At 36.7% G+C, this 27,245-nt stretch overlaps 3 protein-coding genes across 4 annotated transcripts; 1 reads left to right on the top strand and 2 right to left on the bottom strand.

Moving 5' to 3' along the window:
- Nucleotides 1-945: 945 nt before the first annotated feature.
- Nucleotides 946-6,959, bottom strand: LOC119981454 (serine/threonine-protein kinase 16-like). Its single transcript, XM_038824573.1, has 6 exons — nt 6,639-6,959; nt 5,494-5,636; nt 3,353-3,496; nt 2,763-2,948; nt 2,321-2,445; nt 946-1,499 (listed from the first exon to the last, which is right to left on the bottom strand). Exons 1-6 carry the CDS (start codon nt 6,853-6,855, stop codon nt 1,271-1,273), a joined length of 1,044 nt encoding a protein of 347 aa, XP_038680501.1. The 5' UTR covers nt 6,856-6,959; the 3' UTR covers nt 946-1,270.
- A 3,886-nt stretch (nt 6,960-10,845) lies between these two features.
- LOC119981266 (inorganic pyrophosphatase TTM1-like) lies at nt 10,846-19,476 on the top strand. 2 transcript variants are annotated; one of them, XM_038824323.1, is made up of 12 exons: nt 10,846-11,075; nt 12,597-12,976; nt 13,220-13,334; nt 14,833-15,028; nt 15,122-15,235; nt 15,323-15,496; nt 16,286-16,480; nt 17,620-17,742; nt 17,813-17,925; nt 18,280-18,394; nt 18,699-18,959; nt 19,092-19,476. In XM_038824323.1, exons 2-12 carry the CDS (start codon nt 12,637-12,639, stop codon nt 19,308-19,310), a joined length of 1,965 nt encoding a protein of 654 aa, XP_038680251.1. In that variant the 5' UTR covers nt 10,846-11,075; nt 12,597-12,636; the 3' UTR covers nt 19,311-19,476. The 2 variants fall into 2 exon arrangements, with proteins under 2 accessions (XP_038680251.1, XP_038680250.1); XM_038824322.1 differs by having other exon boundaries at nt 18,277-18,394.
- LOC119981267 (H/ACA ribonucleoprotein complex subunit 2-like protein) lies at nt 19,442-22,374 on the bottom strand. The gene is made up of 4 exons (XM_038824324.1): nt 22,154-22,374; nt 21,844-21,913; nt 21,073-21,178; nt 19,442-19,803 (listed from the first exon to the last, which is right to left on the bottom strand). The coding sequence occupies exons 1-4, from the start codon at nt 22,287-22,289 to the stop codon at nt 19,642-19,644; spliced, it is 474 nt and encodes a 157-aa protein (XP_038680252.1). The 5' UTR covers nt 22,290-22,374; the 3' UTR covers nt 19,442-19,641.
- Nucleotides 22,375-27,245: the final 4,871 nt, after the last annotated feature.

Below are 27,245 nucleotides of genomic sequence, written 5' to 3'. Positions count from 1 at the left end.
ATTATAATTTTGATTATTATTATTATTATTATTATTTGTTTGCATGAATTGGCAGTGATAATTGACTATTCGGGTGGTGGATGGGGCCTCCATGTTTGGAAGACAGGAGAACAAAAGGAACTTAAAGGGGTTCAAATCGAGCAGGGTTTGGGGGGACTCTATGTCTCCACACAAATAAGCATGGTTTTGGATGTTACACACAAACACAAACGCATATCAATTGTATAATTGTAGACTCATCATATGGAATTACCAGACAGGGCCTGGCCCATGTTTTATTCTTGCTGTTTGTCCTTTCTCATGTCATGCACCTTCACTTGCCCTTCTCTATGGCTCCACACGTGAGGATTGGTGTCATATATGTATGTAAACCTATAATGTAAACTTGGCTAGCTGGGTGTACACGATTCTTTTGAAAATGACTTGCTTTTTAGGCTGTGGCCTCGGGCTCAGTTCATCACATGATAGAGTATATATGGTTAAGTTAGTTGTTTGATAGTTGAGTCAGTTATTTGAATATCGTAGTGCATGTATATGAGAAGTCGTAAGTTCTAACATCCACTTTGACGCGATTTGATGTTATTTTCTCAATGGTTTTCGGCCCAGAACTTAATCAACCCATGCGATTTGTGGATATTACATGTGGAGTTAATTGTTTGATAGTTGAGTTAGTTGTTTGAACCTCTTAGCGCATGTACATTAGAGGTCGTAAGTTCTAACACCCATTTTGGTGTTATTTCTCCGCAACAGGCTTCGGCCCAAAACTTAATACCGTGTAACAAGCAGCATAGGAAGAGGGAGAATGCATGGGATGTCTAACTCAATATCGTGTTCAATCAGCTATGTAAACTCTCTCCACTGTGCCTGGATTTCAAAGTAATCTTGCTTTTGCTCTCATTTGCCTTCAAACAAGATTTCCAAAGCTTTTGAGATTCCATCATATCATAGTAAAAAAATTTCTCTTCTGATACCAACACATGAAAATTGACAAATATGGAGGCAATTGACAAATTTCCCTTTCGTTTATTCAGTGAACGAGGGATCTGAAGGTCATAAATAGTAATAAAAACAATACGAGGGCTGGGAGACCAATTCACAACTGCCAAAACTACTGCAATCACCTATGTATAACACGGACCTGCTATTTCTTTCACTCCCAGTATCACAAGCATAATAGACAAGTGCAGCAACGGATGTGTCTAAGCCAATATGTCGAAGTTTGCGCTGCTGACAATTGCATCCTAATGAACAATCTCATTTCGATATTACCTCACTGAGAATACTTCGCGATCAACTTGTCAACATGAATGATGATGTCATCTATGCGAGGGCGAACTGTGCCCTGTGGCTGGAGCATCCATGTCACAAACTGGTGAAGAGCTTCAGGATAAGGAGGTTTAGGTCCTGTTGCTGGCCACTTAATCTGTGCATTCACAATGGCCAACTGCAGACTTCCACCAGATTCTCCTAGTGCATACTCAAACGGAGACATCCCATACCTGTAAAATATAGACATAGCGAATGTGGAAGCTGGCTATATAGTAAAGCAGTCTATTGAGATTTTTATTGGGTTTTACAAACCAATTTCTAATTGTGACAATCAGGGATGCATTTTACCCATGTATAAGATGTTGGGACCAAGATGTATACGGGAGGAATAAAAATCAGAGTTAAAAGATTAACGAGTTATGGTTCATCCCAGAGCTTATAAACTATTTTCTAGTTAGGTTTAGGTCTTCTTGAATGTTTCTTTGAGTTAGTATTATTCTCGGGTCAATACATTAGGGTTTTATTTAAGTTTTAGAAGCAAGACCATGGTTGTAATTAATAATAAAGACTTTTCCATGGGTTTAAACCCTAGAGACTCCTTTGAGTCGATTATTATCTTTCCTGTTCTAATCTACATGTTCCTATTCCCTATTTCGCTATTTCTTATTGCTGTCCATCATTTTTTCTGCATCAGGCCACCAGTCCCTCACTAACAATGCACAGAACAACATTGAACATTTTCCTTGAGAAAGAGAGAGAGAAAGAGGGTCTTATGGTTAAAAGAGGGGTTTCATATTCTCTCATTCAGTTTCCAAAAAAACTCCGCTACCATATTAATTGAGTTCTTCCGGCATTACAGATCATGTGTATAACTAATAGCCAATCAGTATCACTATCAAAGAATTCCACAAGGATATACAAGCAAAGAGATTTTTTGAACAAATAACAAGAAGCATTAGTATGGTGAATGTTAAAAGGCATGCAATACAGTAAGTGAAGACGAGAAAAAAGAAAAAAATAACAGGAAAAGTGGAGAAGAATTATTTCTCACAGTATCGCGTATAAAGTGCAGCCTAGGGACCAAACATCAGTTCGCTCATCAATATCAGCATGGCTTGGGCAATCCCACAACTCTGGAGCTCGGAAGGGTGCAGAACAATGCTCAGATGCCCATTCCTACACAACCAGCCAAAACACAACCATGAACACCCAACATATAATGAACATTGAATAGACCAGTGATAATAACTAAATCAAAATATAATAATAGTGACAGACGATCATTGATGTCGTAACAAGAGTACGCAGTGCACAGGATTTGGAATCAATTTGTTATTTTTTAATGGAAAAAAAGATTTATTGAAGCACCAAGTTGGTGCAGACAGGTAGGTTCAGTATAATGGATGGTTCTTCACTTATTGTATTTAAGACATCCTGTTGCAAGTAAATAAAAAAAAAAGAAAAAAAAAAAAGAGAAGTAAAGTGGCAAGTACCTGCAACTGTAGTGCCTCCGAACGAGAGCGAACTTGCCTCCTTGCAGTTCGAGCGCTCCCAAAATCCATCAGAATTGCAAGAGGTGGCTGTCCTTTTCTATGCGTTAAAAGAACATTACCAGGTTTGACATCATTATGTGCATATGGAGGATCAAGACTGTGCATATGCTTAAGTCCTGCACAAAGCTGTGAAAGGATTCTCTAACCAGAAGTACTTAAAAAACATCACAGCATATCCTATATACAACCTACAAGACTAAAATTACTCTCAAGGTTACTTTAGATAACATCACAGCATATACTATATACAACCTACAAGTCTAAAATTACTCTCAAGGTTACTCCAAAGAACAAAAGAAGGAGAAGGTAAATCACAAATGTTCATCTGATTGATTCTAAAAGAACAATGGACTACATTTAAATGCCACATCTTTTTTGAATTGTGAAAGAGGGCAAATAGAGAACTGCGTATTGCGAGTAACGCGCCCAGGTAAGCACCCAAAGATAATCACAGACGAAGCAAGCCCAGGTTTGAGCAGAGAGAAGAAAAAATGCAACTGAAAGAAAAGGAAAATGTAATTTTTATTCACCTGACGAAATATTTGAAGAACATCCAAGGTAGAAAAAAACTCCTTCTTAGCTTTCATTGCATTGGAATTGTCCATTAATGTTCCATCCAAATGAACTGGAAATAACAAATATGCTTCATGCTTCCAAGATCCCTCTTGTGTGGCCTAGCCAACAAAATAATACCTTTTAGGTATATAAATGTGTAGTAGGAAGGAAGTTTCATCCATTTTGAAAACAAAAAGGCCCAACAGAAGCATAAGAAACACAAAAATTCAGGTCAAATTTGGCTTTGCAATTTTCTATGAATACAAAGCACAACAAGACAATAAAGCATGAATAAAGGATAAACATTCAGGTGAAATACGAATTAAGCTAAAAGGTTATGTCACTGATAACATATTATTCATGGAATTTGTATAATCTTTCGATTTAAAGTTTTAAACAAATATTCTTGCATATGAACAATATATTTTACTTGGGAAACTGGCAATCATTCAATTTTTTTTCAAGATGTATTGCCCATTTATTCATCAGTGAATACCGAAAAATAACTATTGTATTGGTATCTTTAGAATATTGTTCCTTGCTGTATGAATTACTAAATACTAACCCTTCCATCAAAGGTTAACACAGGTAGATTTGTTCTCTTATTTAAGTCTATCAATTCTGCCAATTCTCATAGTACATTCTCAGGATAGGAGTTCTTTTTTATTTTAAGTCTGCAAACTTTATATCATCTCCTCAGGCGTCAATCACATATCCTTATGGGTTAGTCAGGAACGAGTAACCATGCTTTTCTGAATGCAGACAGAGTACCTAAGTTGGGAAGAGGGTCAAGGAAGGATCTAAAGTAAATTGCATAAAGGAGTGGCCTGAAGGTTTGGAATGGTATACAGAGCAGAAAATAAAATTGGGAAGGACTGTAAAGAGCTCATGAGCATCAACAATGGACTACATCAATTCATAATTTACAGACCACAGCATTTTTAGCAGCATCTATCCCTATGTAACCAAAAAGCTAGAGCCTGAAGACCATTTAATAATCCAAAATGATATGTGTCCATAATTTTGGTGTCCATAATTGTCCATAATCTAGGTGGCATGAGGAGAAGTGTGGGGGACCATTTAATACAAAATGGTCCCCCACACTTCTCCTCATGCCACCTAGATTATAGACAATTATGGACATCAAAATTATGAACATGTAGTGCTTCTGTTTAATAATAGTCTCTCCCCTCAACCTCAATTGAAATTTGAAAGCCACACAATACTCATCGCATGTCATGTTCAAGTAACATATTCTTATGATAGTTTCCAAATTCCAATTTCCATTAGGCATATTCCTATCAATTGGGTGGTGGGGGAAGCGTAGCAACACAAATAGCTCATCACCTCTCACTTGTTAAGAACTAAGAACTACTAGAATTGGAAAAGTTTATTGCGAAACTAAAGGAAAGTTACCTCTACCTCCCTGAAGATGGCTTTGCTCTAGCTTCAAACTGCCTTCTTTCTTTGATATTTCATCATTCATTTAAGACACCTAATTATCTTGCAAAATGCCCCAAACAGAAAAAGTAGACCCAAGCATCTTGAGGAACCACCCCCTCGGACGGCATGAAGCTTAATGGAGAATTGATGCACTAGTACTTTGATGTGGGGATAAGTTATGTGCGACAGTGTAACCTCTGTCCCCAGGTCTCTTTAAGGAAGACTCCAACTTAATATACAGTTGAGATGCAACTCAAGTTTTTTTTGCTTGGTTGGTGTTATTCAGTCGGCAATGTCCCAGTTTTGTTCTGGGTCGTTTTAGGGGTATTGAACATATGCCTTTAGGAGTAACCTATTTAGTTCTGATTCCTTACTCCAGGAACAATTCTTAGTATGTGTTTGAATCCACACATTTACTGCTCCATGCTGAGATGCTACCTAAGCATGATTTGTCACTCAACATTCAAAGTTTTCCTCTATTATTAAGTTACTCAGACTTTCCACTTTCTACAGAGGGAGTGAAGTCTGAGGGAAATAGAAGATTACTTTTGTAGCCAAAGCAACAATATTTTACCCCATATCAATGAACGAATTACTAATTTTCCTTCATGAAGAAGTACATCAGTTCATATGTAATGATTGTATGAGAAAAAAACCTATTTGTAGTCATTACCTTAACAGCAATTATTGCATGATCCAGAAGTGGGAGAAGATTGGGGTGACTAAAGAGTGATGAGACACGAATTTCTTCCCGTACCAACTCTAATTGCTCATTGGTCTGAATGAGAACTTTCTTCATTGCATAAGTGCCATCATCTGCATTGTAATCAAAGTCAGAACAAGTGTTCCAATTGTCAATAAAAATAAAAAGCATCTCCTTTTTTCCCTTTCTTTTAAGGTAACAGAAATTAATGAATTCTAGTGAGAAATGGGAATATAAGATATACTCCTTTAAAACATTCATGACCATGTGGATTCTTCGATAGAAAGCTTGACAGACATTTCTAATGGAAAAAAATGTAACAATACACTCCCATTTCCAACTTAAAATCATAGAGGTTAGTGAATCTCTCAGTTCACTAAGAAATAAATAGAACAAGAAGTTCGCTACTACAAAGGTAGATCAATAACGCATTTACACAAAGAAGTAACTTAAACAGAAAAGTCATTTCGAGGATGCAAGACTAACGCAAAATGCCAAAGCCACTACATCAGGGGAACTAAGATTATCAGTTTAATTCATACCAAGGATTCAACGGTTCCTATGCACCAAATTCAAGATTCAAATTAGGACAAAGCTCAATAGAATACATGCATTCAGATAGAAACAGAGATTTGGGATGGGGGTGACGATTCAATTCAAGCTAAAGGGTTGATGGACTTCCCTTCAAATGATAAGGCAATCACCAAAGGGAACAAGAAGACAAGCTGGATATCAATTCAGCAGAGATGCCATAGTTTCTACACATATAACTTAATATTACTGCAATCCATATCCACCACTAAGCTCCTAAAAACCAAATACAACAAATTCAGATCCAGAAATAAAAGTAGAGCTCTTGCCATCCCAAAATTGTTATGATGAAATTATGCTCTACCCAATGCAATCAAACAACAAAAACAATAATTTCATCATTGCAACCAGACATCCCAATCTAACATCAACTCACAAAATCACACCCATTTAAATTTCATAGCTTGTACTCCAATTTACAACCCTAATTTGAGAAGTTACAGAAAGGCAAAGATCCAGATCACATTAACACCTATAAACAGAGAAACCAAAACAACCAAATACAGAGTGATAGACCAACGAACCAGAGAGATGAGATGGGTCCTTGACTTTCTTGGCTAGACCACCAGAACCGGCACCAACACCTGATTCGGAGGAGATCTCCTTGACTAGGAACACGTAAGCGAAGCCACCTTCACCAAGCTGCCTCACTACCCTGAACCTGTTTTCGTTGATCCATACATCACCTCCACCATTCACGGCGTCGTATAGAGCATTCAGGCCTGAAAACGTGCACCCCATCTCTTTCTCTCCCTGTAGAGATCTCTGTCTCTGTGTGTCTGGGTCTCTCTCCCTTTAATTGGATCTGTGATTCTTCATCTCTCCCTATATGGCATCGAAGCAACTAAAATTTGGTACTTTTTTAGAGTCAACGAATTTTTATTTTATTTAATTTCTATTGGTCCCTCGTTTTCCTTACAAATTTCACTCCCAAGCTCCTTAACGTGTCAATTGTCCAACTAAGGTTCGATCTATTCACTCCATTTTTTTTCGCATTTGCTGTGAATATTGAATTAGGGCTCTCAACAAAATTCAATAAAACCGAACTAGCCGACCGAACCAACCATTTGGTAGGTTTCATTATTTTTCTTTCGAAATCCCATCGATTTTTTGCACATAAAAAACTGAAATCATGGATCGCTTTTGAATATTTTTTAGAAAAATCGATCGGTTGAAAGTTAAAACCGACCGATCGACATAATAAACATGATAATTTTTTATCTAGATATAATATGCTAAATTTTTTGACAGGTCATTTTTTAGGCTCTTCCCATTCTGAATAGAGTTTATGAATCTGTGATTACTATTCGAATAGGTTCTAACAGTAGGTACACGTCTAGTGATGTTTCGTGTATCATAACATGCCTTTGTGTTTACTATTTTTACAAGCGTGTGTAATGTTCTGTGTTGGGTCCAAATTTATAAGGGCATTATGGGAAGCTAGTTTTTTCTAAAATCATATTTGAAATACTTTGTTATCTGTGTGATAGAAACATGGCATCGTAAAAAAGGTCCCGTCCAAAACTGAATAACTAATCAACCCGATCATAATCGAACGGACAGTCTATCTATAACTTGGGCATCCAAGTTCAAATTCTCTCAACCCTTAGAGCATGTCCAACCCAATATATCATTTTGGGGGACATCATCTCCTCTATTTTAATCAAAAATCTATTTTAAGGGATCTCTATTTTAATATCACTCCAACCACATCCCTCATTCCAATATCACATCAAATATTTTATTATTTTTTTAACATAATTACCTTTAACTACCTTCAATTCTAACATATTATTACAGATACAATAATATTGTTTTAATACAATAATTCAGACTTATCATCATTAGTACGATGTTTATATTAGAATTATTCAACTATTAATGTCTTTTTATTTTAATAGATAAATCTTAAAAATTAAATAAATAAATAAAGATAAATCCAAAGGTCAAAACCCAAAACCCATTTCACTAGCACTATGGAAAACCCATTTCCCTACAGAGAACCCTTGCATTGTCGAGATTCACAATCTCAAGTTTCTTTCACTGCCAAAAACCCATTTTCTTGTTCTCTCCGCCACCGCTACCAGTAACAATCAGCTTTGTTGCCGGAGTTGTGGAGGTGGGCGACACTTAGAAGAGACTTGGCAGTGATTCCGATCTAAGTGGTGGTGTCGATCTGCTCAAGATGGTCATGTCGTCTGTGGGATTAAGCTCTGGGAGAGAGAACGATTCGCGCGAAATTGAGGGTAGAGTGGAAAGAGAAAATAAAATAATAATTTTATTGTGTTTAGGGGATGCAGAGGTCTCTCCAACTTTGGGGAGAGATTTGAGGAAAAGCCATTTTGAGGAGTTTTTGTTGGAAAATAATGATATTAAATATCATTAAGTGTAGTTGAATGAAATATACTTCATTCCAAAGATACATTTTTCACTCATGTGTAATTCTCATATACATTGGTGCATAATATGATCAATTCAAAGTTAGTTAAGGTCCTCCCACAAATTTTTTGGTTTGTTTATGGTCAATGATTAGTGAAGATAATTTCACCATGAAAATGGGTCAATAATGAGTCCTAAAAATCAGTCCATATTGTTGATTTTGTGGACCATTTTGTTGAAATGCTCTACTATAAATAGAGAGCTTAGTTGTAGAGTTGAGAGACTACAAAAACCGTTATTCTCCTCTTATTCTTTTGTTCACAAATCTGAGAGTACATTCATTTTCTTGGTTCAAAAGTGTTGTGTGGTATTGAAGTGTCACTTACCTACACAAAAAGAGCGTTGTATCTTGGGAGGTGTTTGTCCGGAAGTGTTGACACCAAGTGGCTGGGGCAAATTCACCTTAAGGAGATTCGATGCACACCGTACCTCACTCTTCCTTGCTGTTCTCCTATCAATTGTCTTGACGTTTTGGTTTGGTATTCTTTAATATAAACAATTGCATTTATGTTACTGTTTTGTTAATGTATGTTACTGTTTGTGTAACTTGGTCATTGTTTATGCAATTATTACTATATTGACTTATGCATGCTATATATATATCCAACAGTTTTATGGGGTATCGATTGGAGCAGGTGTTTTCAAAAAATGGTCCCTCAAAATAGCTTTTCCTCTATTTTGAGGGACTCTTTGGATATGTTCTTAGCCTTGTAAAAAGAACAGAGTTAGTACATGGAAATTCTGTTTAAGTGTGGCGTTTATGAACATTTAATTAAGCAATGCTAGAGTGACTGGCTGAACGACACCAAATAGCGTGTGGATTTATTTCAAATAGTCAAGTGTGTAAGATAGTCGACAAGTAATAAAATCGGTGAGATGATCTTTGCAAAAGACAACAAGAAGAAGATCAAAGGAGACTGTTGGATTTGTGAAAAACTGGGTCATCATGCCAAAGACTGTTGGTTTTTCGTTATTTTATTTGTTTATCAGCTTTATCATCTTTGGTCTCACCATCGTCTTCTTTTGGAGCTTGTCAATTGTCGGTGGAACGACACAAATGTAGTAAATGCGCAAATTTTCAATTGTGACTTCTTCACACCTTTGCATAATATCCAGTACTCACAAAAATCTTGTAGCAAAGCACTGATTACACCATAGTAACAAATATATTCCTCCTTTGAATTGATCGTATTTGGAAATTATGACATTCAAAACTATCTTTGATCATGATGACGTATCAAGCGGTACGATTGACGTCAGATGTTATCCACGGTACTGATGACGATGGCCTACCCGGGAGAACATAGAAGCTAAGGGGACCTTGAGGGTGTGCTGGAGACCTTTTTGACGCTCAAGTTAGTAAGCTATTAATTGAGAGTGCTTGGTGTTCATAGCTCTCTCTCATAGCTAGAAAAGTGCAGGAGTGCAAAAGTGAGGATCATTTATCTGTAGCGGAGGTCTCCTTATGAGAATTTGTAAGAAGATGAATCATATCCTAATTCATTTCCTAAGTAGAGTCGGTCTCCTCTTAGACTATTGATTTCCCTGTGGTGTTTGGACACCATGAGCTACTTGAGAGCTATGCTCGGGATTACTCTCGATCCTGTCGCGATGCTCTCTCCTTGGTTAATGTGCCTTATGTTGACTCCTCGGTCCGGTCCTCGATTTTACCTTAGTCGGTGACTGATGGTAACAATATTTATCAAAATACCGTACCATTAATGAGCAAGACAATGAGGTATACCGTTAACAATTCTTCTGAAATATATTTTTACTACTAACATCGGTAACGATTCTGAAAAATTCGATACTGTTGGTTTTACCGATTATCGACATGTATGTTTCATATATGTTAATATTATTTTTTGTTTAATTATGACTGTTAGATCTCTTGGAAAATAGATCAAAGCCCATTGATCTTTTATAGCTTATTTGGTTATTTCACCATCTGAACTACCTTATTCTATACTGATAAATTTAACAATTACCGACTAATCGGTTTACCAATCGACGTAAACAATCAATCGATAATAGTGGAAAGTAATCAGTATGATAACGATTTTCCGTGTATGATAATATAACCGTTATCATAATGCACCTACTTTCCCGGGTGATGGGAACTCGATTTTATGTGTCGCATGTAGATATCTCAATAGAGGTCATTTACTCATTTTGATACCATCAGAAATAATATCCATACATAGAGAAATAAAAAAAAGAAATTAATTAAAAAATCTTCTTCTCCATGTAAGATATTATATATGGATAACTTAAAATTGATAGACAAGCCTTTTGTTTTCTCGAATCGTATTGATCCGTTCTTAGTCTGCCAACCTTCGCCAAATCAGTACCCTTGTTCCGCTGTTCGTATATGTAAACCAATATCCTCCATCTACGTGTACTCTCTACTTCGCTTCTCTTCTTTGTAAAAATCACAAAAATTTTGTACTGTCTCTCTTGAACTGCAGAAATTCTCTGCAGCGGAAAAGAAATAGGGAGGAAACAGAACATCAAGAAATAAGGTATTCGTATTGGGGTTTCTTGTGATCAAATCATCGTCTTGTCATCTTTACAAAATTAGGCATATGTGCCCTTTCTTTCTCAGTTATGTTCTTGAGAATTCGTACTATGGGAACTGGGTTTTGGTTGTATAGCTTTGATATTATTGATTTGTTGCTGTGGAAAATGAATTGGCTGTTTCTGAGAGAGTTATGACTGATAATATGTGATTTGTATTGCTCCACATTTATACCCTCGATGTTTTCTCTAGCTTATTAACTCTATTGTAAATTTGTAATCAAGATGGACCTTTTTCTTGGTTATGTTTTTCTGTCATAAAGATCGTGTCTTGATTGAATGTGAGTAGGACAAGATATTTTCTCTGTTCTTGGTTTTTGAATTCCCCTGGGAATCTGATAACTTCATGCTCCACCAAGAAGATTGTTCTGTTTAATTTATTGGAGCTCAAGTGTTAATCCATAGAGTAAATTTCTCTAATTTGGTAGTTGGAAACAATTATATCAGTCTGGAGGGTTTTATCATAGAAGATATATGTTCTTTGAATTAATGTGGTCATTTTGGGACGTTGGTGAAGTATGCTTTGATATGTCAATAGATCATCTCTTCTATTGAATGTTCCAATGAATTGTACTTGTGAGATACCTTGTTAAGGTCATACACTTTTGCTTGTGAAATGGTCTTGGAGAGATTGTTTTTCTTTCTTTTGATGGTTTTTAAAAATGGATAAATAAAATAATGCAGCATGCATTTTCTGTAGAGAACACATTGGTAACTATGTTTACCACGACCCTTGCTTGTGTTTTCTTTGACATGGGCAATTTCTTTGAACCTTGACTATTTATTTCTCTGCTCCTCCCTCCTCTTTTTGATAAACCTACTTTTCTTGGACCTGTTTGCTCAATTACAATGCCATTTTGATGTCATTACATCATTGTAGTTATCTGATTTCTTGAAAAACTTTCTTGGTATTGTTACTGCCAAGGGGCAATCATGAAAAGGAAATGGCAACATGTCCGGAAAATAATACTGGGGTGATTCCTCTACTGAAATGATTGCTGCAGTAATGAAATGGAACAAAGAGGGTTGACTTTGCTTAACCTAGCGGTTTCATGTACCATGAAATGTTCTTTAATGCGAGGACTGACAGGAAGTGTTAGCCATGATTTGTAAAACACCATTTCTCTTGAATTTTGAGCAGATGAATACTTGAGATGTGGTTTTACTTTTCCTGATCCATGGTATCTTATGATCATGCTGGTCTTCGGTTTAAAAGGCTTCTTCAGTTTAACATTTTGACGTGTCCTGCCTTGTTTACCACCTTGTAGCTTTCATCATTTATTGAAAAAGACACTGAAATTCCTCCTGAAAGTTATTGACAAATTTTTACATAATCAGTTACCCTAATGATCTTCAGTGATATTGTTTTCTTTTCATTTTCCTCCTTAATTTGCATATAAGATAGTTATGTGCCGTGTTATGGCTAAACACTGCAAATGTGTTACTCTTTGATTGCCATCTTGTAGGGCTTGCTTCGGCAGATAGAGCAACTGTACTTCAATTTAAATGGCTCAGGACAATACTACTGGTATTGTTTCACCTCGGAGACGTTCTGGACTCTTGCGAGACCAGGTCCAGCTAGTTAAAAGAAAGGACTCTGATCGCTATGAGATTGTTCCAATTGAAGATCAACTGTCATTTGAGAAAGGTTTCTTCATAGTGATTCGTGCATGCCAGTTGCTGGCTCAAAAGAATGATGGTTTAATATTAGTTGGTGTAGCGGGTCCATCTGGAGCTGGAAAGACTGTGTTCACTGATAAGGTGCTCAACTTTATGCCCAGCGTTGCGGTCATAGCAATGGACAACTACAATGATTCTAGTCGTATTGTTGATGGCAACTTTGATGGTAAAATCTCAAGTTCATTTCCTCTTAACTAGGATTCTATTTAGCTCTCCAATTGGTCACTGAAAATTTTCCTCCCGATAATTTTTAACAGTTTTCCTCTCTAAAACTTTTTTATGAATTGTTGGTATTATGAAGTTTATACGGCTCATTTGTTCCTCTCCAAAATAAAGAGCAATTATTACTAATGTACGAAAAAAGAGGAAAATGTTTGTCAGTATTCTAATTGTTATCTGCTTTGAACAGACCCACGGCTGACTGATTATGACACGCTGCTTGAAAATATACATGGCTTAAAATCAGGAGAAACTGTTCAGGTTCCGATATATGATTTCAAGACCAGCTCTCGGACAGGTTACAGGTTATATTTCTCTCTTGTCTATTATGTCATGAATGGTCTTTTCCTTGGGCCTCTTATTCCATTTGCATGTAGGTGCTTGATAGAAAAATTAGAGCACCAAAATTTTCATTTTAGTGCTTATTGATAAAAAAATGTAACCTGTAAAGGAGGAAGGTTGTGGTAGGTCGGCAATTAGCGTAAAATTTTGCCAAACCTATGAACATAAGTCAACATGAAATATTCGTTGGGGACGTTCCCTGCGCATGACGCATTGCATTGGAACCCGGATGCAGCGATAAATGAGCGAGGGTTGGGACAGACGTACCTTAATAGCAAAACACTGCTTAGGACCCCTGGTGTTGTGATAAATGAGCAAAGGCATGCTAGGGCATCCTCTGCAAGCGACGTGCTGCATTGGCGCCCAAATGCGATAATTATTATGATAGGCACTTGGAACATAGGGTTACTTATAGTCAATTAAGCGAAGAAAAAGATTTAAAAAGACATGACTTGAAGTAGTAAGAAAGGATTTGAACTCAATAGAAGTCGATGAAAGTATGATCCTAATAGAAATGAATGGTGGAAATGAATACACATAGTGGATTCACGTTGATTTTCTCATAGACTCATGTAGCTGATCCCAAACTTTTGGAATAAAGGCTCGGATGATGATGATGGCTGCTTATTGATAAACAATTGTGATTATAAAAGCAAGACATGCTTCTAGTTCAGTTATTTTTCTATGCTAGTGGGGTTTTCTGAATCTGATTGTGCAAGACTAATGCATTTTCTTTTTGTTCACCATCTTTTTGATTTCCTGTTTGGATTTTTCTTTCTATTATGTCTTCCTCTTTATTTTGATTGAAAACTCTTGATAAAGTTGGAAACTTAAGGTTACACAAGATTTAAATGGTTTATTTGCAGAAAACCTCAAGATTTAATATTTGGATATTGATGATCTGCTCATTATATGGGAGTTGGGCTAAGTCATGATGCAATCATAAAAACAACCCTATCTTGGTTGGCAGACATAATGTTTTTAGCCCATTTTACTGTGGTAGGATGCTCAAAGTACTGTACTAACTAGTAACTACTGTCCACTACAGCACATTGAATATTGTTTTCCTTTCCTTTTTGTGGGTCACATTAGTATTGATTACGTATGTCCCTTTAGGGTTTTTTTTTTTGGGAAATTTCTTCCATTTAGTTTGGTGATAGGGTGTCTCCGTTTGAGAATTCTTGTTACTAGGATTGAGCCATTTGAGTACCTACTTACGGAGTTTCCTTCAAACTAATGATGTATTCTCTGGAATTTTGGTTATTATAAACTTCTGATATTTCATCCTAGTTGTATGCCAAGACCCTGCTAGCTTGAGGCTTATAATTTATGATTCAGTTTGTCTAGCCATTTGGTGCTATCTGTTTATCCAAATTCTCCAAATCTTAACCCTGAATTAAATCCTTAAATATCTTCCCTTGCCATACATGAAAATAGCAATTTGAATCATGCTTCTTACAGAACCATCGAAGTTCCCAGCTCTCGCATTGTGATTATTGAAGGGATCTATGCCCTAAGCGAAAGATTGCGGCCTTTGCTAGACCTTCGTGTATCTGTGACTGGTGGAGTTCATTTTGACCTTGTCAAAAGAGTTCTACGAGACATTCAACGAGCTGGACAGGAGCCTGAAGAAATTATCCATCAAATCTCTGAAACGGTTTTTGTGCTTATCCCATTTTAGATTTTTTTTCTACAGGTTTTCTGATTGAGTTGCCTAATTAGGCATTCCTCATTGTATTTCCTAACGCAGGTGTACCCGATGTACAAGGCTTTCATTGAGCCCGATCTCAAGACAGCACATATCAAAATCATCAACAAGTTTAATCCCTTCAGTGGATTTCAGAACCCAACTTATATTTTAAAGGTAGACTTCCTTTATTCATTTTATATTAAGGTTTATGATGGCTTGTGTATTATGATGCTGACTGCTGAGTGCTTGATATAATTTTAGTCATCAAGACCAGTGACGGCAGACCAAATTAAGGCCGTTATATCCAAAGAACATGGAGAAAGGACAGAGGAAACGTACGACATATTTCTTCTTCCACCTGGTGAAGACCCTGAAGCTTGTCAATCATATCTGAGGATGAGGAACAGGGATGGCAAATACAGTCTAATGTTTGAGGTTAGAGAGCATAAGCCTCTTCAACTAATCCCTGTTCTTATAAAGCCAAATTTGATCTCTACAAGAATTATTAGCGGTATTTAGTATTTTTGTTATGTCTTTCATGTCGTATAAAGTTTGCAGCAATGTTTGTCATTTATATGCTTTTACCAATTAAAAGAAAAAGACTCTCAGTTTCTTTTTGCTTTACATTCAGTTGCTCATTCTAAGGAGAAAATCTTTACCATTTATATGTCTCTTTTTCTTTTTTCCCTCCTAAATGTTAGTTTTAATGTTATGAATTATTCAACAGCTACAGGTTATTTCTTTAATCAGTTGGATTTCATCTCTCTTTCTCCTTTCTTGGGTTAACATCAGCGATCATGTGTTCATCATATTGACAAACTGTGTTGGTTTAATTGAAGTGATTTAGGTTTACTTTGGTCTTTGATATCAAAATGGAAGATGCTGCCAATTTTGGTCATAAAAATGACAAAATTTCTTATTATGAATAATCAGTGCTTTACTCTAGATCATAGACATCTGGAACCAAAAGTCTTTAGCCACGTCAATGTTCAAGAAGAGAGAGAATTGGTTTTGGTCTAAAATATATATATTCTCTTTATAAAATATATTACATCCACACACATATGAAGAATGAAAAAAATTGTAACGAGGTTGATGACATTTACATGCTTTTTAGTTCGTTGGTGCGTTGTGACTTCATGAGTTTAGAGTTCTGCTGAGTAACCTGTGGCAGTGAAGGTGTATGGTATTTGATACCCTGACCAATTGTGCTTTTAATCTTAGGAGTGGGTTACAGATAGTCCATTTATAATATCACCAAGGATAACTTTTGAAGTTAGTGTGCGCCTTCTTGGAGGACTGATGGCTTTAGGGTATGCAATTGCAAGTATCCTGAAAAGAAGGAGTCATATCTTCACTGATGACCGGGTGTGTGTGAAAACTGATTGGTTAGAACAACTAAATCGCCAATATGTTCAGGTATGTAGCGCTTGCTTCATTTATGAGATTGTTTGGAGTTGATTACGGAAAATTTTGTTTATTTTTATTTTTATCTCGTTTTGTTACATTCTCATAATCTCTTGGTAGTTTGTGTCTCATTATTGAATGCTTCTATTTTGAAAGAGTCATTGGGGCGTCTTGACTATTGAAGTAGTTTCTCTATCAGGCTATGCATTTACACAGTTGTGTCTTAGAACCATTATCTATGAAGGATCAGATACATCTTTTTTGATTATTATTTATAACCATCGATTCTTTTGTGTTTTCCCTAGTTGGAAATTACTGTAAATGCTACTTCCTATGCTAGGCTCTTTCTCCTCTTAAGAAATTTCTAGATTGATCGAGGGCGGTACACCATATACTTCTCCCAAATATGAGATGGGTTGAAGCTAACCTTGATGAACTTTGCCAGAAGTGCTGTTTTTCAGACACCATCTAATTGATAGTTGTGATGCTACTGCGCTGCTGGTTAGTGTAAGCTCATCTGAACATGTGCAAAAGTGTTCTGATACCAGAATCAGCTAGATGAATTTGTTTTGAGAACTATCATTGGTTATGTATGCTAATAAACATTTGGGAGATTTAAAGCTATTGTTTGGTGGCTTTCTAATTTTGAGTAACCTTTTTGAAACTTTGTAGCTGCCTCTAAACTTTTGCTTGTGTGATGACTTCTAGTTACTTCTTTTACGTTGCTGAAAAATCCCCATCTTGTCCATTTCTTCTGCACTCGGATGTGGAAATTCCTTTACCTTCAAATTATTGTCTAGAAAAGCACTGCTGATGTTCTTACTGCCAGCCTTTTTTCGTTGAATTTCATTAATACACTTTCACAACACCAATTCACAACAGAATTGCATTTGCAATCGGTTAGATTTGCTAAATGCTTAATAGTTTTTTTGGTTCAAAAAGTTGCTGGGCTCCCTTCAAACATGTTCTTTCTATTTGGTGCCTTCCCAAGTTAAACAAGTTTTTCGGCTTGCATTGGTATGATATACATATATCTTTACATTATTAAGTAACAAGTGCCATCTTCTCGTACAAAAAGTACCTTGTCCCATCATACTTAGAAAACTTGCAAAGCCTTTACACAAGTTGATCTTTTCTAATTTTGAATGTAGGTGCAAGGGAAAGAGCGTTTGGATGTTAAACATGTAGCTGAGCAGCTGGGTCTTGATGGTTCATATGTTCCTCGCACTTACATAGAACAAATACAGCTCGAGAAGCTTGTCAATGATGTTATGGTAATCATTTTTAACTCAGAACAACTCAATTACCTGAGTTGTACGTTGCCCTGATACACTAAATCCACAGGCATTGCCAGATGATTTGAAGACAAAGCTTAGTATTGATGATGATATGGTTTCAAGCCCCAAAGAAGCCCTTTCTCGTGCCTCCGCAGATAGGAGAAATAAGTATCTGAGCCGGTACTCTCTATTTCTAGTTCTTTACTTTTCAATACCTTTTCATCTTATGGGACTTTTTATGGTCAGAAGAACAAGAAGAAAGAAACTAATGGAGTAAAAAGTTTCTGTTACAACCCACACCACAGGTTTTAAACTACAAATTAGCCTCACCTCAGTTACTATCTCCAAACTCTGTTATGGTGATGGCCTCATGCTCTAGGCTGAATTTTTTAATCAGGCTAGTTGAATGATTTTCATCATTCTCTAATTGATGCATTTATTTTCAGTAAATTTTCTAAGGATTGGGAGACGAGTTTGGATGTTACATCAAATAATTGGTTCCTTATACAATGTTGTGTTTATATTGGACAGTAGCATATCACTTTTAAATCGACGAGAGAAGGATCTTTCAAAGCTCGCAAGACTTGCAGTTAATAATCGAAGGTTTGACGGAAGAGCACCTGAATCTCCTGCCCCACTTGCAAACCAGGTGAGGGTATTGTATAAGTCAGTGCACTACATTGACATCTAAATTCTGCACATGATTGCTTTCTAGCAGTGTATGCTGTGCTTCGTGCATCAAATGGTCAGCTGTAAGCATAGTACCCTCATCCCAGACAGGCTGATAATCAAGAAAATGAAGAGAATATATATTTGTTTGTTTGTGTGTGTATGTATGCATTTGTGTATGTATCTACTGTAGGTTGTTCCTTTGTTCTCTCAGTCCCTTATTGGTATAATATTGGAGTGGCGGTTTTCAGTTTTCACCCTTGTGAGTTTTGGAATTATTTCAGGGAGCCATTACTCAACTCTCTGAACAACTTACCACATTGAGCGAGAGGATGGATGAGTTCACATCACGCATCGAAGAGATAACTTCCAAGGTTTCTGCCAGGGAAGTTTCAGCTAGCCAGCAAAACTTAGCTTTGCCGTCTGAAGCCTGTAATGGATCAGGACCGACTACTCTTTTCATGGCTGGCTTGAACAATGGTTCTATAATGCCCCACTCTACTTCCTCTTCGCAACTGGCAAGGGAAGCTCCTGTGATGGAAGAGGTACCACAATAATTTTGTCTCCATTGATTAATCTAGTTATCTACAGGATTTTCATTGTTGAAGATAGATTCTGTTTATTCTGCACTCAAATACATATCTGATTCACTGAAACCATATTTTTTTTGGGAGCAGATTCTCATGATTAGTCGGGGACAACGGCAAATCATGCATCAACTAGATACCTTCAGTAATCTGTTGCATGAATATGTGGGAGAAAGGACTCGCCAAGACAGAACAAATGAGACAGAAAGAGCCGTTTCCATCAGCATCCCACTGCCAATTGTTGTTCTCACTGTTGCAATTGGTGGTTTAGGAATTCTATTGTTTCGGGGTTTCATGTCCCCAAAATGATCATCAATCACCCTGATCGGCACCTTGGCTTCCATACATATAGTTCATAGTAAAATCCTTCATCATAGTTATTCATAAAAAGAAATCCTTGTTCTTAATTGTTGTTAAAAAGCGGAGGTAAGAGTATCATAAATCAGAATTAATGAGTTTTGAGAATTGGAGGTCAGAGCTTGTACAAGTCTGGAATATCTTCCAAGTTCATGATAATATGATATTACTACTGTTGATGGCATCTGCCTGTTCAGAATGTTGTAAAGACAAAGAACATGGGGCATAAAAGGGGCCTAAATGAAGTGGCTTTGAGGCAGTACAAGGACTTGGTTACTTTCCATCAGAAAAGAGAGGAAGCAAGTTCATTCACATCTGATGCCACCTGGTCGTAGTCTGCCTTTAATTTTTCTTGCTCCTCCTGGCCAAGTTCTCCCTTTGTAGGCTTGGTCATCACCAGTACACAGCATGTTGGTCTCTTGGTGGCTCCAGCGTTTGCAAGGTCCTGAAAAATGGCAGATAACGAGCCAATGAGACAAATCTGAAAACTGTATGTGCTACCATGTGAGCCTGTGTGGTAAAGATCAAAAGCTACCAAACTGAATACTAATAACTAATGTGCTTGCAATATCATCTTTTAGCATTAAGATCAATACAGTACCCATAGACAATGCATCTACTGCACCATGAGGAATTTAATATTTCTAGAAAAATGGATCGTAAGAAAACAAATTAATCGATTCAGTCGGTGATGCCAGTGTAGCAGTTTCACAGGGCTAATTTAATATGTCAATAAAACAGTTCTATAATTTCAGTATATCGTGAATGCAGACTACAACAAAAATGAGATCCACTTTGCTTTCATCATGCATGGTAAATCCATGTTCATGTTGAAGCAGGCTGTACTGTAGTAGAAAACATATGCATCGCAGAAAAGTTCTATGATATGAAATAATTTGATCTTTGATGGAATAATTATTATGGACGAGGGAAAAAGCTTATTGATTGGCATGATATTTCCTCATGTTTTAGTAGCAATTCTCAAAAATGTCACAGAAGATACAATCATGAGTATTGAGAACCTTCTTTTATAGGTATACACACAATAAATGCAATGGAGATGGAGCTAAACTGAATGTCATTAGCACTTAAGGTTCTTCAGATTTTGATGACAGAATATGGGCAGTTCCCTCAATTAAAACATGAAAGAGAACATGTAAAACTTTGAGGCTGCCCCTTGAAAAATCTAGGGCCTGGTGAAATTGAGATCTCACAATTGACTGTTGAGAACCCATTGGAATGACCTTAGCACAAAATCTTTTTAATTCAGATAAGGGGTACAAAGCTTCTAGACTATAATCAACAGAAGGACCATCATTATAATATAAACTAGATATGGGAACACTAGTACATTAACGGCTAGAGATGGTCAGACAAAACATTATCATGTGATACAAACTCAGGATGCAAAAAGTTTCAAGTTGGCGTTGCACCCTTGAGTTTCTTGGATAGACTGCTTAAGATGTAGAAAAGAATGCAAATCATGTTTCGTTATCATTTTTTTTATATTAACTTTTAATTTGAGGAAAGGCACAAACAACCTCGACCATTGAAACCCCAGCTCCCAAAAAAATAAGAATTTCCAGAGTTGAATATAAGAAAAACCTTGTAAAACATAGGGCAGAAAAAATAACTGAAGAAATTGATGCTCAACAAATAAAAATAAGAAAAGTAGTCTAAAACAATAAAAGAAATCAAAAGTTTAGGCGCTTACTTCTTTCGAGGGGACGTATATGTATGGGATATCAGCCTCTTCACATAATATTGGTACATGCGTGATAACGTCAATAGGAGATATGTTGCCAGCAATAACACATATTCTACACCAATGGTGGGAATAGAAAATCAGTCAACAATTCCCCCACAACTAAATATCCATCAGCTCAAACAAAATTTCAAGATTTGTCTGGGCTTAGGCAGTTGAAGAACACAAGAAAGACTCTCATCACAGCAACGTGATAAAACTATACCCTTCAAAAAAATATAGGTCAAATTCCTTCCTAATAAAGTAACATTTGCAGCTGCATAAAGAAAATCTCAGAGCTTAAATTACATATAAAAAGAAAGAACACAGGGCACCATTAGAACATTTATTTCATGTTATGACAAAAAGCTTCACTTCCGAACGAACACCGATCAGTAACATGCAAGCATCATCGCCACCAACATAGTCACAACATCCATATGGGCGAACTAATCATTGCATGATATATGAGATGAACTCTTCCACAACTACAATGAAACACCAGACATGGAGAATGTTGTGATAAAGGTTTAAATAACCTTGTATATTGAATAAGAGACCACAAACATTATTCTATCTCTGCCTCTCTGGAATGCATTTAATTTGATATGCAGACTACTTTCATCCCCTTCTTCAAAATTTTTAAAATAGTACAAAGACACTACGTTTCACTAGAAGAGCTAACCAAGATGGGAACAAACAATGAACAAATTCAGAAGGGCAAAAGTAGAAGAAACTGACCCTTTATTGCCCCGTCGTATACTTTTGACCACTTCCTTAACTCCTCTCTTCACGCATTTCTGTTCAGCGGCTGCTTGACCAAGAATAACACCAAATAATTACAAGAAACAGTATATCACAACACAAAACCATTAATTAATAACTAAATTCCATTACTTCATTAGGCGAATCAAATACATCCAAAACAATCATTGAAGCATCAACCACTGTGCAGAACACATGCTCGAAAATTTCCGAATTGCAAAACCCAGAAATACAAAGAGGAAACCAAAACCTTGTCAATAATTTTTAAAAATGCCCAAGGAAATACCTTTGCGGACAAGCTTAAGAGTCCTCTTACAGAGCTTCTTCCCAGCAAGGGGTTTGGCGATCGGAGCCAAAGCCACTACCTTCTTCCTGTCCTTCTCTTGCTTCTGTGACTTCTCTGCTTCGCTATCGCTTCCCATCTCTCTCTCACTCTCTACGCTCGCGTATTAGTGTGTGTTGTCTGAAGTCAGAAGCAGAAGCAGAAGCAGAAGCAGAGTGAAGGGTAGAGGGTGATGGCAGAGTTTATTAGGGTTTGGTTTGCTTCAAGGGTTTAAAGAGCACACAGACGCACAGTTCCGAAAGTGGTCTCACACGTGCGGAGTGCTGCCTGAAGTCTTAGGTAGAGAGTTCGGCCTGAAGGCCCCGAACAGCAGGTCAGGCACGCCCAAGGCCCAATACTCTGGGCTCAAAAGCGCTCATATGTGATATCATAACCCATTACAAAAGAGAGTTCATATTCAATTATTCATGAGTATGAAATGTCTTTCGCCATAATTAAAGGGGATTAAAATTATTCGATGATGAATAAATACCAAATTAACAAATTTGAACCAGAAAAAATATTTTTGCATTTTATGAATAAAAATATTATGGAGCCACAATTGGGGAAAAAAAATATAATAAGAGATAATTAATTGTTATGAACATAGTGTTGTATATCGATTGAGACTCCACCAACCAAATGGTTTATATGGACAAAATCCATCCTTAACATGCAATAAGACCTTTTACTAACTCATGTGAACTGCGCTTTGACCCTACGAGTTAGGCTTCGGCCTAGAGTAGCCGAGTTAAAGAGAAATAAAGTCGTGCGGGTCCGATGTATCCACGGAAACCATATAACCCAAAGTGGACAATATTGTTGACATGTATGGGGGTGTTGATTTTTGATATGGTATCGGAGTAATTCGGTCGGTTCAGTTGGACGTAGCTCTTCTACTCCACTTGTTGAGTTTGGCATAACCCAACCCACAAGTATGGTGGGGTGTTTATGAACATATATAGTGTCCCACATCGATTGAGACTCTACCAAACAAGTGGTTTGTATGGACAAAACTCACCCTTAACATGCAACAAGATATTTTCCTAACCCAAGTGAGTTGAACTTTGACCCATAGTAGCTGCACTGTGACCCAGTGAGTTAGACTTTGGCCTGTAGTAGTTGTGTTAAGGAGAAACAAAGTCATATGGGCCCAATGTATTCACGGGCAACCAAGTGGTTTGTATGGACAAAACTCACCCTTAACAAGGCCTTTTCCTAACCCAAGTGAGTTGAACTTTGACCAATAATAGCTGCGTTGTGATCCAGTGAGTTAGACTTCGGCCTGTAGTAGCTGTGCTAAGGAGAAACAAAGTCATGTGGACTCAATATATTTACGGAAATCGGATAACCCAAAACTGACTATATTATTGACATGTATGGGGACGTGGATTTCTTACATAAATTGGTACAGAAAAGTTTACATAATCTATTCGAAGACCAGCTAGAGACCACAGTAAAAATCTTAATTAATAAAGTCAACCATTTTAGAGTGGTTAAGTTACTTAAAAATGAATTCTTATGATCAGAAGACTCAAGTTTGACTCACTATATTGACACTTTGTTACTTAACCAACATTGATAAGTAGCAGATGGTAATGTGATGAGTGCATTTGAATCTTCAAACTTCAAAATTTATTTGGTCGTTCGATGCTAAACATGGCTAATTTTCCCCTATAAACCGGGTCAGCGAAGATCGATCGAACCTGAGAGAACTATATATATTACAGCTTACATATATATGTAAACAACAAACCCTTCTTCTTCGTTGTTCATTCTCACTTTTTATTTACAAAAATCACGAGAATCCATTTTTAGGGTAACAACAACATACAAATACTTATACAGAGAGAACCATTACAGCTTACATTGGTAAACAAAAACCCTTCTTCTTCGTTGTTCATTCTCACTTTTTTAATTTACAAATCGGGAGAGAAGCCATTTTTAGGGTGAAATTATACCAATAAATCAAACCTAACCCTAACTCTCACAAAACCCAGAATTTCTCATTTTCTTCTGCATGAAACCAACCTTCAAAACATGGCGCCTAGGTTGAGCAACACATTGGTTGCAACCCTAAACTTTTTCTCATTGTTATTAGGCATCGTGTTGATCATTTTGAGTACTTACTTTCACGCCCACCGCCATACCTCGTGCCAGAGATCGCTCGACACCCCGTTATTGATAATGGGTTTCTCATTGTTGGTGGTTTCTCTTCTGGGTTTCATTGGTTCATGTTGCAGGGAAAATTTGGTGCTTGATTTGTATATGTTCTTTTTGTGCTTGTTGATTGCCGGGCTAGTGGTTTTTACCATATTTGTGTTGGTGGTGACAAATAAGAGCGCCGGTAGGGCGGTTTCGGGTTTAGGGTTTGAGGGGGCGTATCGGGTTGGTGATTCTACGCATTGGTTGCAGAAACATTTTGTGGATGGGAAGAGATGGGAGGAGTTTAGGAGATGTATGGCTGAGGCTCAGATTTGTAAGAGTGTTAGTTATGATGTTGATTTTTTCAAGAAACGGTTGTCTCCAATACAGGTTAGTTATTATTCTTATATATTTGTTGATTAAGATACACCATGTGATTGTTGAAAACTCTATTTTCCTCCATTTTCATTGAAGATTGTTTTTGAGTTCAATATTATATATGTAATTGCAATTCAATATTTATAATGTTTTAAGCATGAAATTTACTTGACGCGACAATTTTCTAAGTGGTGTACCTAAGTCTTCGGGAGTCTAGGTGAACTCTAAAAAAGGAGCCTTCTTAATTTTTTTTTTTTCCTTTATCGGCTTTTAAGTTGAGAAGGGTTGGAAGTTAATTGGGCTAATTTTTTCTCCATTTTCATTGAAGATTCTTTTTTTAGTTCAATGCTATATATGTAATTGCAATTCAATATTTATAATGTTTTAAGCAAGAAATTTACTTGACACGACAATTCTCTATATATAGTGGTGTATGTGAGTCTTCGGGAGTCTGGGTGAACTCTAAAAAGGAGCCTTCTTAATTTAATTTTTTTTTCTTTATTGGCTTTTAAGTTGAGATGGGTTGGAAGTTAATTGGGCTAATTTTTTCCGAATATGGCTTAAATGAGTTTGGGGTTACAACTGATATTTTTTCAAAGAAACGGGCTTTGAGAATTAGGAGGCCCTAGACAATGGTCCGGTTGCCCCACCCCAGGATCGCCCATGATTCTCTATTTGCTATAAGATGTTTATGGAACGATATGGGTTTTCGAGTTAGTTAGCAATAAATCCTTTGAGTGAGAGAATCAAGTTTGATTATTGCATTGACATGGCGTGAATTGTGAAGGAAGAAATTTATGAAGCATGAGACAATATATACATATTATGTTGCATGCAATATCTGTTTCAGTCTGGTTGCTGCAAGCCTCCAACTTACTGTGGATTCAAGGCCGAGAATGCAACACTGTGGAGAGTGCCCAAAGCAGGTCCTGCAGTGCCAGACAGTGACTGCAGAACATGGAGTAATAGGCAGGACGAGCTGTGCTACAAATGCAAATCATGCAAAGCTGGTGTTCTGGCAAACATTAGATTGGAGTGGAGACTTCTTGGTATATGCAATGCTGGCCTCATTGTCTTTGTTATGATCATATTCTCCATTGCTTTGTGCGCAAGGGAGAACAATGTACATGATTTAAAAGATGGTAGATGCAGAAGCCATTTTTGATCTCTTTCAATTACTTTTCTTTTCTTTTCTCTTTTGGTTTTAGGAATATATATAATGATCGCATTCGAATAATAAAATACAATTCGATGATAATAAAGATAATAATTATCATTCAACACATTGTTGATCCATGGAAGTTTCGAACTTATTCAAAGTTGGTGATCAAACTATAACTTGTAACAAATCGTAGGATGTTGGTGTGAGAAATGGAACATAGGTGTCGAAAGAATTCATGCTCAACCAATTATAGGGGCTGCTATGCTTGTGGCATTGTAGCTTATGGCCGAATTTGGGTATTCAAGCCTTTTAAGATCTTGTTGTTGGTGCAGGAATACAAAAATAATAGTAAAAATACAGAAATTAAAGCTCGACCGTAGTGGACTGAGGCACGGGTGTCTCGCTCTCTTCAAGGAGATATTCGAGCCCTCTGCAGTTATTCTTTCCTTCGGAACCGGTGCACCAGAATGCTCCTGGCTCGACCCCTCTAAGATACAACAATCTGACTCGGTCGTGTAGCTAACTCGGACCCACAAGAACACCTTTTGATCTCTGCTCAGAGAATATTTTTGATCCATGGAAGTTCGGACTAATTCAAATTTCAAAGTTGACAATCAAACTATAACTTATGACAAATCATGGGATATTGATGTGAGAAATTCCTCAACTTTCTGATAAGGAAGTTATGTATGTCACTTCATGTCATGATCAGGAAGAGACTTGAATCACTTCTTATAGATTGTAGTGTTAGCCAGTATTATTAAAACCGGACCGTGTCGGGTAATCGGACTATAAAATTAGTGAACCAATCATCAAACCGGCACGGTTCTTGTAAAATACCAATCACACAATATATCCTCATAAAACCTATAAAGTTTTGGTTTTTCACAAAAATCGTTGAACCATGCAAGTAAAACCGGATGGTTTTTCAAAATATTTATTGAATTTTGAATTATTTATTATATATTATTAATTTATGATGTGAATTTCTATATGTATTGGGTGTATTGTTCTCCATTAGATATGCTAATGTGATGTGAATTTAATTTCCTAATTTCTTAGTTTTATTGGATAATCATATGATATTATTATGATATTTACTTTTAACATTATTTAATATATATTTTTATTTTTTAATCAAACCTAGAGTTTCACCAATGACCCAATCCTCGCTCGGATTGATGTTCGACACGATTGTTATAACATTAGTACTGTTAGCAAAGTTGGTTGGAGATCTAGCAATTGGCCCAATTGTTCTTCAAGATTTTCCTCTCAGCCTTTCGCATAATGGATTAAAACCATTCTATTCCTCTGACGGGTGTTAAAATTTCTCAAGAAGAGGCTCATGATTTTCAACTTCAAGTTGATGTT

This window comes from Tripterygium wilfordii, chromosome 16 (assembly GCF_013401445.1).
Source record: "Tripterygium wilfordii isolate XIE 37 chromosome 16, ASM1340144v1, whole genome shotgun sequence".
Taxonomy (NCBI): domain Eukaryota; kingdom Viridiplantae; phylum Streptophyta; class Magnoliopsida; order Celastrales; family Celastraceae; genus Tripterygium; species Tripterygium wilfordii.
The sequence above is the reverse complement of the archived record's forward strand: the minus strand, read 5'-3'. Positions and strand labels throughout refer to the sequence as shown.

What these genes read in the sequence shown, in the direction of transcription:
- LOC119981454 (XM_038824573.1), bottom strand. Translation starts at nt 6,855, where the DNA reads ATGGGGTGCACGTTTTCAGGCCTGAATGCTCTATACGACGCCGTGAAT. An exon ending in GGACCCATCTCATCTCTCTG is followed by an intron (nt 5,637 to 6,638) that starts GTTCGTTGGTCT and finishes ATTACAATGCAG; the next exon opens with ATGATGGCACTTATGCAATG. An exon ending in TGCACTTTATACGCGATACT is followed by an intron (nt 1,500 to 2,320) that starts GTGAGAAATAAT and finishes TATATTTTACAG; the next exon opens with GTATGGGATGTCTCCGTTTG.
- LOC119981266 (XM_038824322.1), top strand. Translation starts at nt 12,637, where the DNA reads ATGGCTCAGGACAATACTACTGGTATTGTTTCACCTCGGAGACGTTCT. An exon ending in TGTTGATGGCAACTTTGATG is followed by an intron (nt 12,977 to 13,219) that starts GTAAAATCTCAA and finishes TGCTTTGAACAG; the next exon opens with ACCCACGGCTGACTGATTAT. An exon ending in TCCATCAAATCTCTGAAACG is followed by an intron (nt 15,029 to 15,121) that starts GTTTTTGTGCTT and finishes TTCCTAACGCAG; the next exon opens with GTGTACCCGATGTACAAGGC.
- LOC119981267 (XM_038824324.1), bottom strand. Translation starts at nt 22,289, where the DNA reads ATGGGAAGCGATAGCGAAGCAGAGAAGTCACAGAAGCAAGAGAAGGAC. An exon ending in ATACGACGGGGCAATAAAGG is followed by an intron (nt 21,179 to 21,843) that starts GTCAGTTTCTTC and finishes CCATTGGTGTAG; the next exon opens with AATATGTGTTATTGCTGGCA. An exon ending in TATACGTCCCCTCGAAAGAA is followed by an intron (nt 19,804 to 21,072) that starts GTAAGCGCCTAA and finishes GCCATTTTTCAG; the next exon opens with GACCTTGCAAACGCTGGAGC.